We start from the raw sequence: 12253 nt of genomic DNA on the forward strand, positions 1-12253 counted from the left end.
ATCCTGAGATTGAGCCCCGCATTGGGATGCCTGCTCCGCAGGAATCTGATTCTCCCTTTCCCACTCCTCCTGCTTGTGTTTCCACTCTTGCTGTCTCTCTCTCTGCCAAATAAATAAAATCTTTTTTAAAAAGTCTCTCTAAAAAAAAAAGAAAGAAAATGATGGGAAATAAGGAAGCTGAAAAGAAAGAAAGAAAGACAACTACTGGATCAGGAAGGGAGACTTTGAGAACTCAGTGAGTCCATAAAGCAAAATAATATTCAAATAATAGGGATCCCAAAAGATGAAGGGAGGGCAGAAGGTTTATTTGAACAAATTATAGCTGAGAATTTCCCTAATCTGGGAAAGGAAACAGACACTCAAGTCGAGGAAGCACAGAGAACCCCCCTCAAAATCAATAAAAATAAGTCAACACCTCAACTTATAATAGTGAAGCTTGCAAATTTCAGAGACAAACAAAACCCTGAGAGCAGCTCAGGACAACAGGTCCTTAACCTACAAGGGTAGAAACATAAGGCTGGCAGCAGACCTGTCCACAGAGACCTGGAAGGCCAGAAAGGACTGGCAAAATATATTCAACACACTAAAGGGGAAAAACAAGTGGCCAAGAATACTTTATTTTACTCTATTCAGAATAGAAGGAGAGATAGTCTCCAGGACAAACAAAAACTAAAGGAATTTGTGAACACTAAACCAGCCCTGCAAAAAATATTTAAGGGGATCCTTTGAACAAAGAGAGAGCCCAAAAGTAACAAAGACCAGAAAGGAACAGAGATAATCTATAGGAACAGTGACTTTACAGGTAATACAATGGCACTCACTTCATATCATTCAATAATTACTCTGAATGTAAATGGACTAAATGCTCAATTGAAAGACACAGGGTATCAGAATGGATAAAAACAAAACAAGACCCATCAATATGCTGCTTACAAGAGACTCATATGTGGAATTTAAGAAACAGATAAACAAGGGAAGGAAGGGAAACAAAATAAGATGAAAATAGAGAGGGAGGTATACCATAAGAGACAATGAGGTCTAGGAAACAAACTAGGATTGCTGGAGGCGAGGTGGGTGGGGGAAAGAGGTAATTGGGCATTTAAGTAGGACACTTGATGTAATGACGTTATATGGTGTTATATGCAAATGACAAATCACTAAATTCTACCCTGGTAACTAATAATACAGCATATGTTAACTAAATTAAATTTAAAGAATTTTTTTAAATAAGTAGATAATAAAAAAAACCACAATGGGATTCCACCTCTCACCTGTCAGAATGGCTAAAATTAACAACTCAGGAAGCAACAAATGTTGGTGAGGATGCAGAGAAAGGTGCAACCACTCTGGAAAACAATGCAGGGCTCAATCTCAGGATCCTGGGATCATGACCTGAGCCGAAGGCAGATGTTTAATGACTGAGCCATACTTATACTGTTGGTGGGAATGCAAACTGGTACAGCCATTCTGGAAAACAGTATGGAGGTCCCCTTTTTGTAACTCAAAAAGTTAAAAGTAGAACTATCCTATGACCCAGCAGTTGCACTACTTGATATTTATCCAAAGAATACAAACACAGTGATTGGAAAGGGCACATGCACCCCAATGTTCATAGCAATGATGTCCACAATAGCCAAGGTGTCCAACAACAGATGAATGGATAAAGAAGATGTGGTGTAGAAATACAATTGAATATTAGTCATCAAAAAGAATGAAATCTTGCTATTTGCAATGACATGGATAGAACTAGAGGGTATTATGCTAAGAGAAGTAAGTAAGAGAAAGACAAATACCATTCGATTTCACTCATATGTGGAATTTAGAAACAAAACAGATAAACATAGGGGAAGGGAAGGAAAAAATAAGATAAAAACGGAGAGGGAGACAAACCATAGGAGACTTTTGACTATAGAGAACAAGCAGATTTGCTGCAGGGGAGGTGGGTGGGAGGATGGTGTAAATAGGTGATGGACATTAAGAAGGGCACTTATTGTGATGAGCACTGGGTGTTATATGTAAGTGATGAGTGACTAAATTCTACTCCTGAAACTAATACTACACTATATGTTAACTAACTTGAATTTAAATAAATCTAGGAAGGAAAAAGTTAAAATAAAAATAGCAAACACTTGGGAAGCCTGGGTGGCTCATTTGGTTAAGCAGCTGACTCTTGATTTCAGCTCAGGGCACGATCTCAGGGTCCTGGGATTGAGCCTCACATTGGGCTCTGTGTTCAGCAAGAAGTCTCTTGAGGATTGTCTCTCTCCCTCTTCCTCTATCCACCCCCCCGTTCTCACTCTCCTCTCTCTAAAATATGAATCATTGAACACTACATCAAAAACTAATTATATACTATATGTTGGCTAATTGAACATAATATAAAAAAAGAAAGTTGCATTCTACACACACACACAAAATGAAAATAAAATGCTTGGACTTTGGGGAGGGTATGTACTATGGTGAGCACTGTGAATTGTGTAAGACTGATGAATCACAGACCTGTACACCTGAAACAAATAATACATTATATGTTAATTAAAAAAATAAAATGCTTATCAGTTAAAAAAATAAAATGAAAAATCTAACACACAACAAGGACAAAGGACATCATAAGAAATTCACAGAAGAAAAATGAATGGTCAATAAACATGGAAAGAAGCTCAACTGTCTTAATCTGTAAAGATCAAATTTAATCCAGATTTTTCAGAATGAAAAAAGTTAAAACTTGAAAATTGGTGTTACTAACCCTTTGTCAGATATGTCATTTGCAAGGGTAGTAGCCAAAATAAATAAAGAAGTTATAAAACTCAACACCCAAAAAACAATCCAGTTTGAAAATGGGCAGAAGACATGAATAGACATTTTCCCAAAGAAGATATACAGATGGCTAACAGACACATGAAAAGATGCTCAACATCACTCATCATCAGGAAAATACAAATCAAAACTACAATGAGGTATCACCTCACACTTGTCAGAATGCTAAAATTAACAACATAGCAAACAATATAGGTTGGCAAGGATGTAGGGAAAGTTTGTTGGTGGGAATGCAAACTGGTGCAACCACTCTGGAAAACAATGTGGAGGTTCCTTGAAAAGTTAAACATAGAAATACCCTACAATCCAGCAATTGCACTACCAGGTATTTATGCAAAGGATACAAAAATACTGATTCAAAGGGATACACACACCCCAATGTTTATAGCAGCATTATCAACAATAGCCAAATTATAGAAAATGTCCAAATGTCCATCAACTGATGAATGGATAAAGAAGTTCAGGTATATATGCAAAATGCAAAAGCATTTTACTCAGCCATAAAAAAGAACGAAATCTTGCCATTTGCAATGACGTGGAGGGAGCTACAGAGTACTATGCTAAGTAAAGTAAGTCAAAGAAAGACAAATACCATATTATTTCACTCATATGTGGAATTTAAGGGAAAAAAAACAGACGAACATAGGGGAAAAAAGAGGGGCAAACCAGAAAACAGACTCTTAAATATAGAGAACAAACCAAGGGTTGCTGGAGGGGAAGTGGGTGGGGGGAATGGGTTAAATGGGTGATAGGCATTAAGGAGGGCACTTGTAATGAGCATTGGGTGTTGAATGTAAGTGACAAATCACTCAATTATACACCTGAAACTAATACCACATTGTATGTTAAATGGAATTTAAAATTTGGGGGAAAAAGAAGCCTAGGGGGCACCTGGGTGGCTCAGTCTGTTAAGCATCTGACCCAATCTCAGCTCAGGTCTTGATCTCAGGGTCATGAGTTCAAGCTCCATGGTGGACTCCATTGCTGGACATGGAGCCTACTTAAAAAAAAAAAAAAAAAAAAAAGCAGCAGCCTAACAAGTTACTGGTGTTAATTGGAGTCAATTTAGTACTAGTATCTAGTGCTATTTTTAGATACCCATGCCCTTGACCTAATTTCATTTCTCAGTACCTACAGAAATATTTATACATGCACAAAAATATGTCTAAGGGTAGTGATTCACTCTGCATTTCTTTTTTTATTGTTATGTTAATCACCATATATTACATCATTAGTTTTTGGTGCAGTGTTCCATGATTCATTGTTTGTTCATAACACCCAGTGCTCCATGCATTTCTTAAATACTGAAGAAATTGAAGTAGCCCTTAACATAAATCACCAATATGGGAATCTAAAAAATATATGTATTTATGGAATTAAATGCAATTTTTCCAAGAATATTTTCTAAGACATTAAGTGAATAACTTATTATGTAAAAATTATATATGTGATATATGTATGCAAATGCACAGAAAACAGCCTAGTGACATACACACCTTGTACTGCACTGAATAGTGTCCCACAAAAATTCATGTCTTTCTAGAACCCTAGAACATGAACTTATTTGGAAATAGAGTCTTCACAGATATAATTAACCAAGTAAAAATGAAGTCACAGTGGATTAGGGTGGGACCTAAATTCAATGACTAGTATACTTTATATAAAGGTCATATGAAGACATACAGGGAAGAAGGTCATGTGAAGATGGAGACAGTGTGACATTAGCTACAAGCCAATGACAAGGACTGCTGGTAACCACCAGAAACTAGGAGAGAAGCATGGAACAGCTTCTCCCTCAGACGCTCCAGAAGGAACCAACCTTGCCAACACCTTACTTTGAACTTCTGACCTCCTTGTACTGTGAGAGAGAAAAATTTGTTATTTTAAGCCACCCATTTTGTGATAATTTGTTGTGGCAGTGCTAGGAAGCTAATTTACACCTGTTTAACAATGGTTAGCTCTAAGGAAGAGATTCTATATATATTCTATATAGAATATTATATATTATATTTTATTTCTATATTGTGAGAATTTATTATTCGATGGCTAATTTTTTTGCCAATAAAATTATCCACATTTTATGTTGGAAGTTTTGACTCTGCCCCTTATTAAGTATGAAATCTTGAGCAAGTTATTAAACATATGAATGTCTCAATTGTTTTTTGTAAAATGGGGATAGTAACATCTACCCTCCTCACCTTCCAAGGTGGTAGTGGAGTCCTCCTGGACCCTTTTTCTCTCACTGTCCACATCCATCCTTCCTCCAAAATGGCTCTAGTGACTATGAACACTTTTCCATTTACATTACCATCTCTGTCTCTAATTCATGTTGCCAGCCCCAGCAGATTCATTTTACCAAAAACACCACTAAATGTTCCTTTTATTTTGAAACCCTTCAACAGTTCCTCATTACCTATTAAATTAGATCCAAACTTCTTAGTAGTTCAAGACCTTCTACATTCTGAGCGCCACCTACCATCCAGCCTTATCAATCTCCACTGCTTCCTTGGTAGAGGGAAGCCAGGTTTGTGGATAATCTTTGAACCTTGAGCCTTGCCTTTCTCAGCCATGCCATTGTGTATGCTTACCCATGTAAATGGACTGTTCTCCATCCTAACCCCCTTTCCAGCTTTATGGTTTCTCCATGGCCCCACAATAGAAGTATTTCACTGTCCTTTAATTCCTGTAGCACAAACCCTCAGTATTTTATGTATTTTAATCACCCTCCATTAAACTGCAAACTACTTTTGAGAAAAAGAACTTTATTCACGATGGTGCCTACCACACTATCTTATTTGTCACATAAATGAATAACAGTGACAAAACACTTGACTTTTACAGAACTGATATGGGTTCTAAAATTGTTTTAAATTAAAGAAAAATCATATTCTGCCAGTACATATCATACCGTCATACTGGCTGTAAAATACTGAAATACTTCCCTACCAATGCTCCTTGCCACCTGAATGCCTCCCACTACCATTGTTGGCCTGGTTTCTCCTCCCCTAGGAACATCTGGGCTCCCGCACTCCCCTAACTAAAGAATTAATGTCTTCCACAGCGGAGAGCACTCAGGTCCCTGCCGCAGCCATATGGCCAGGATCCACGTGGAAGTGTCTATTCTGACTGATCAAAACCCCTGCAAAGTTACTGTTAAATATTTTGATAATTACCCCTTATTATAAATAGTTTGACTACACAATTTGAAAATGAGCCTTCTTCTCACTGCAAAATCTCTTGCAAGAGTAGCAGATCCAGGGATAGAAAGGAAAATGAAACACTGTCAGTCTCTGAAGGTTTAGGAAACATCCATTAGGACTCAATCTTCATGTAAACCAGAAGATAAGCAGTTTCTCTCCTAGAAAGAAAAAAAAATGCAACAGCATAACGGAAATGAAACATTCATAGTTAACTGACATATTAATTCATGATAGGACAAACATCAGGAAAGTTTCTGGTTGTTAGATCAAGTCTTCATCTATCCATCACCTCAGAGGGAAAAAAAAATGGGTAACCTGGGAAAATAGCCACTAAGCTTCTATTAGTTGACATCTGTATCAGGGGTTGACAAACTATCAGCCCACAAGCCAAATCTAACCCTGTTTTTGCAAATAAATTTAACCAGAACACAGCTACACTCATTCATTCACGTAGTGTCTGTGGCTGTTTTTGTGCTACAAGAGCAGAGCTGAGTGGCTGCAACAGAGACTGTATGGCTCATAAGGCCTAAAATATTTACTCTCTGGCCCTTTACAGAAACAGTTTGCCAAACACTGATTTAAATAATGGAAGAATCACTGACAACCAGAAAGTGACATAGAATGATCATCTAAGGGAGATGTTCAGGAGAAAGAAAAGACAAAGATAAGTAGAAGATTGTAAGAGGATTTCAAACACAAATTTTAGCTACTTCATTATTTTTCAAGTGATCAGGCCTACTCCTGCAGCTAAAATCATTTCAAATATCACCTCTTGTATACAATGTCACCCCTAATCCAGAAACTCAACTGGAAAAACTTACAAAGTCTCTCTGCTTTAACTTCATCTGGAGGCACAGAGGTAAGATGGCAGAGGAGTGGGACCCTAATTTCATCTGGTCCTTGGAATTCAGCTATATAGCTATCAAATCATTCTTTTTTTAAAATTTAAATTCAATTAGCCAAGGTGTGGTACATCATTGGTTTTTGAAATAATGTTCAATGATTCATCAGATCAGTATAACACCCAGTGCTCATTGCATCATTCTGAACACCTGTGAACTCAACTGGAGATCTAAGAAAAGAATTGCTGCAATTCTACAAATAGAAAAGTGACCACTTTTTGCAAGGTAGGAGGTGTGGAGAAATGAATCTGAGGTGATATATGGGAAGATAAACCTCAGGGGGAGGGAGCCTCTGTAGCTGGCCACCAGAAAGTGATATTAGCAGCGGAGTGTAAAATCAGAATTTTTAGAACTCTGTTACAGTGGGGGACATCCCTGCTTGAAAGGCACTCACGTGGCAAAGCAGGGCAGAATCCCAGGTGGGACGATATGGTCTCAGGATCCCCAGGGTCACAGAAATAACAGGGTGCCTGAGTGTGGCAGAGTTCCCAAGCAGCAGGGAACCCGGCTGCAAACAGCGAGCCCAGGAGTGGGTTTTCTGCTTGGTGTTGCCATAAACCTTGGACCGCTGTATGGTTGGGGGACCACTCTCGAAGCAGGGGCCCAGAAAAAGGCAAAACTGAGGCAAGACGCCCCTCCCCCTGGGAGGAGTGGTACAGTGTGCACCACAGGAGTCTAAAATTTGGAGACTCAAAAGGGGGTCACATGCCTAAGATAAAAGTGCTCCATCACAGGCTAGGTGAGCACTGCAGATGGAAACCAGGGAGACAAGAGTGATTGACTGCTTTTCCCTGAGGGCACACTGGGTAGTGGGGGGGGGTGCAAGCTTTTAGCTCTAAGGCTGGAGATCGAGTCACTGCGATTTTCATTTTCATCCCCCAAATCAGTGCTGAAGCCTTCAGGGAACAAAACCCACGTAGAGCAATCCAGAGCCATTTATACTGAGCTTAGCCCCCTTGGCAAGGGGGTGCAATACCACCCAAGCAAAGACACGTTAGAATCAATGCAACAGGCCCCTCCCCCCAGAATATCAGCAAGAACATCTGGCTAGTACCAAGTTTACTGACCATACAGGACTGCAAAACTCCAGCGTTAGGAGAAAACCATATGTAGAATTCATGGGTCTTTCTCATGATTCTTTAGTCTTTCACTTTTAAATTTTTTCCTTTTCACCTAATTTCTTATTTTATCAACTCTTTTTTAGGTCTTTTTTAATTTATATTTTTACATTTACATCTTACATATATTTACCATTTTTGGATTGCTTTCATCGTATTCAATTTTATTTTTGTGTGTATATATATATATGTTTTCTTTCTTTACAATTTGGGATCTAGTTTCTTCTGATGAACAGACCAAAATACATCCAGGATCTAGTTTATTATTCCGTTTTGTTCATCTTCTGTTTTATTCTATTTCTTTTTTTTTCTTTTTTGGCTTCTGATCTCTTCTGATTTGTTTATTGTATATTTGTCAGTGTATATTTAGAAAAATATTTTCCTATTTTTATCTTTTCTGCTCTCTTTCATCTATTCTTCTCTGGACACAATGACAATGCAGAAGAACTCAACCAAAAAAGAGAACAAGAGGCAGTACTCACTGCCAGGGATTTAATCAATATGGATATAAGTAAGATGTCAGAACTAGAATTTGATAATAAAACAGAACTAGAACAATAATAAAGATACCAGAGGACTTGAAAAAAGCATAGAAGACATCAAAAAATCTCTTTCTGGAGAAACAAAAGAATTAAAATCTAATCAGGTTGAAATCAAAAAAGGTATTACCGAGATGCAATCCAAAATGGAGGCTCTAACTGCTGGGATAAATGATATAGTGATATAGAAAACAAAATGATGAAGAATAAAAAAGCTGAGAAAAAGAGAGATAAACAACTATTGGATCATGAGGGAAGAATTCTAGAGATAAGTGATACCATAGAGCAAAACAATATTACAATAATTGGGGTCCCAGGGGAAGAAAAGACAGACAGGGGGCAGAAGGTTTATTTGAGCAAAATATAGAGGAGAACCTCCCTAATCTGTGAAAGGAAGCAGGCATTCAATTCCAGGAGGTCCAGAGAACCCCCTCAAAATCAACAAAAATAGTTCAATACCTCAACATATAATAGTGAAGTTTGCCCATTTCAGAGACAAACAGAAAACCCTGAAAGCAGCTCAGGACAACAGGTCCTTAATCTACAAGGGTAGAAACATAAGGCTGGCAGCAGACCTATCCACAGACCTGGCAGGCCAAAAAGGAGGGGCATGATATATTCAACATGCTAAAGGGGAAAAATATGCAGCCAAGAATACTTTATCCAGCAAGGCTGTCATTCAGAATGGAAGGAGAGATAAAGAGCTTCCAGGACAAACAGAAACTAAAAGAATTTGTGATCATTAAACCAGACCTGAAAGAAATATTAAAGGGGATCCTTTAAGCGAAGAGAGAGCCCAAAAGTAACAAAGTCAGAAAGAAAAGATAATCTAGAGAAACAGCAACTTTATAGGTAATACAATGGCACTTCATATCTTTCAATAATTACTCTGAATGTAAATGGACTAAATGCTCCAATCAAGACAGAGGGTATCAGAAAGGATAAAAACACAAGACCCATTGAAATGCTATCTATAAGAGACTTATTTTAGACCCAAAGACACCTCCAGATTAAAAGTGAGGAAGTGGAGAATCATTTATCATGCTAATGGATATCCAAAGAAAGCTGGAGTAGCAATCCTTATATCAGACAAAATAGATTTTAGACCAAAGACTGTAATAAGTGATGAAGAAGGGCACTTTATCATAATTAAAGGGTCTATCCAACAAGAAGATCTAGCAATTGTAAATCTTTATGCCCCTAGCCTGGAGCAGCCAATTAATAGGCCAATTAATAACAAAATTAAAGAAACACATTGATAATACAATAATAAGGGACTTTAACACCACACTCACAGCAATGGGCATATAATCTAAGCAGAATATCAACAAGGACACAAGAGCTTTGAATGACACTCTGGACCAGATGAATGTCACAGATATATACAGAGCATTCCATCTTAAAGCAACAGAATACATATTCTGGAACATTCTCCAGAAGAGATCACACACTGGATCACAAATCAGGTTTCAACCAGCATCAAAAGATTGGGATTATTCCCTGCATATTTTCAGACCACAGTGCTTTAAAACTTGAACTCCATCACAAGAGAAAATTTGGAAAGAACACAAGTACATGGAAGTCAAAGAACATCCTACTAAAGATTATGAATCGTTCAACCAGGAAATTAAAGAAGAATTTTTAAAAATTCATGGAAACAAATGAAAATGAAAATACAACTGCTCAAAATCTTTGGGATGCAGGAAAGACAATCCTAGAGGGAAGTACATAACAATACAGAACTTTCTCAAGGAACAAGTCTCACGTATACAAGCTAAACTTACACCTAAAGGAGCTAGAGAAAGAAGAGCAAATAAAGCCTAAAACCAGCAGGAGAAGAGAAATAATAAAGATTAGAGCAGAAATCAATGATATAGAAATAAAAGAAAACAGTAGGACAGATCAGGGAAATCAGGAGTTGATCTTTAAAAGAATTAATAAGATTGATAAACCTATAGCCAGACTTAACAAAAGAGAGAGAGAGAGAGAGAGAGAGAGAGGAGAAAGGCCCCAAATTAATAAAATCATGAATGAAAGAGGAGAGATCACAACCTACACTAAAGAAACACAAACAATTACAAGACTATAGAGCAACAATATACCAACAAATTAAGCAATCTGGAGAAAAGGATGCATTCCTAGGAACATATAAACTACCAAAACTGAAACAGGAAGAAATAGAAAACCTGATCAGACCCACAGCCAGCAAGGAAATTGATGCAGTAATGAAAAAAACCTTCCAAATAACAAAGTCCAGGGCTGGATGGCTTCCCAGGTGAATTCTACCAAACATTTAAAGAAGAAATCATACCTATTTTCTGTGCCAAAATATAGAAATGGAAGGAAAACTTCCAAACTCATCATAAGAGGCCAGGATTACCTTGATCCCCAAACCAAAGACCCCATCAAAAAGGAGAATTACAGACCAATATCCCTGACAAACATGGATGCAAAAATTTTCACCAAGATACTAGCCAATAGGATCCAATATTCAAAGGATTATTCACCAGGACCAAGAGGGATTTATTCCTGGGCTGCAAGGATGGTTCAACATCTGTAAATCAATCAATGTGATACACCACATTAATAAAGGAAAGAACAAGAACCATATGATTCTCTCAATTGATGCAGAAAATGCATTTGACAAAGTACAGCATCCTTTCTTGATTAAAGCTCTCTACAATGTAGGGATAAAGGGAAATTACCTCAAGATCACAAAAGCCATATACAAAAAGCCCACAGTGAATATCATTCTCAATGGGGAAAAACTGAGAGCTTTTCCCTTAAGGTCAGGAACATAACAGGGATGTCCACTCTCATCACTGTTGTTCAACATAGTACTAGAAGTCCTAGCCTCAGCAATCAGACAACAAAAACAAATAAAAGGCATCCAAATCAGCAATGAAGTCAAACTTTCACTCTTCACAGATGACATCATACTCTATGTGGAAAACCCAAAAGACTCCACCAAAAAAACTGCTAGAACTGATACAGGAATTCAGCAAAGCGGCAGGATATAAAATCAATGCATAAAAGTCCGTTGCATTTCTATACAGTAGCAATGAGGCAATAGAAAGGGAAACCAAGGATTCGATCCCATTTCCAATTGCACCAAAACCTATAAATACCTAGGAATAAACCTAACCAAAGAGATAAAAGATCTGTACTCTGAAAACTATAGGACACTTATGAAAGAAATTGAGGAAGACACAAAGACATGGAAAAACGTTCCATGCTCATGGACTGGAAGAACAAATATTGTTAAAATGTCTATGTTCCCCAGAGCAATCCATCCATTCAATGGGTGCAAACCCTATCAAAATACCATCAACATTTATCTCAGTGTTGGAAGAAATAATCCTAAAATGTGTATGGAACCAGAAAAGACCCCGAATAGCCAGAGGAATCTTGAAAAAGAAAAGCAAAGCTGGTGGCATCACAATTCCGGACTTCAAGCTCTATTACAAAGCTGTAATCAAGACAGTATGGTATTGGCACAAAAACAGACAGATAGATCAGGGGAACAGAATAAAGAGCCCAGAAATGGACCCTCATGTCTATGGTCAACTAATCTGCGACAAAGCAGGAAAGAATGTCCAGTGGAAAAAAAGAGTCTCTTCAACAAATGGTGCTGGGAACACTGGACAGCCACACGCAGAAGAATAATACTGGACCAT

At 37.7% G+C, this 12253-nt stretch overlaps 1 protein-coding gene across 3 annotated transcripts in view; it reads right to left on the minus strand.

Moving 5' to 3' along the window:
- Positions 1 to 5562: 5562 nt before the first annotated feature.
- The window catches only part of USP18 (ubiquitin specific peptidase 18), a 61428-nt gene continuing 54737 nt past the window's right edge, over positions 5563 to 12253 (minus strand). For all 3 annotated transcript variants that reach the window (XM_028121138.2, XM_028121137.2, XM_028121139.2), the window contains one exon: positions 5563 to 6175. In XM_028121138.2, the coding sequence (XP_027976939.1) occupies positions 6130 to 6175 (46 nt within the window). In that variant the 3' untranslated portion in view covers positions 5563 to 6129. The remainder of the gene's footprint in view (positions 6176 to 12253) is intronic.

This window comes from Eumetopias jubatus, unplaced genomic scaffold (genome assembly GCF_037043125.1).
Source record: "Eumetopias jubatus isolate StellerSeaLion01/CBP00866 unplaced genomic scaffold, mEumJub1_p1.0 scaffold_8, whole genome shotgun sequence".
NCBI lineage: Eukaryota > Metazoa > Chordata > Mammalia > Carnivora > Otariidae > Eumetopias > Eumetopias jubatus.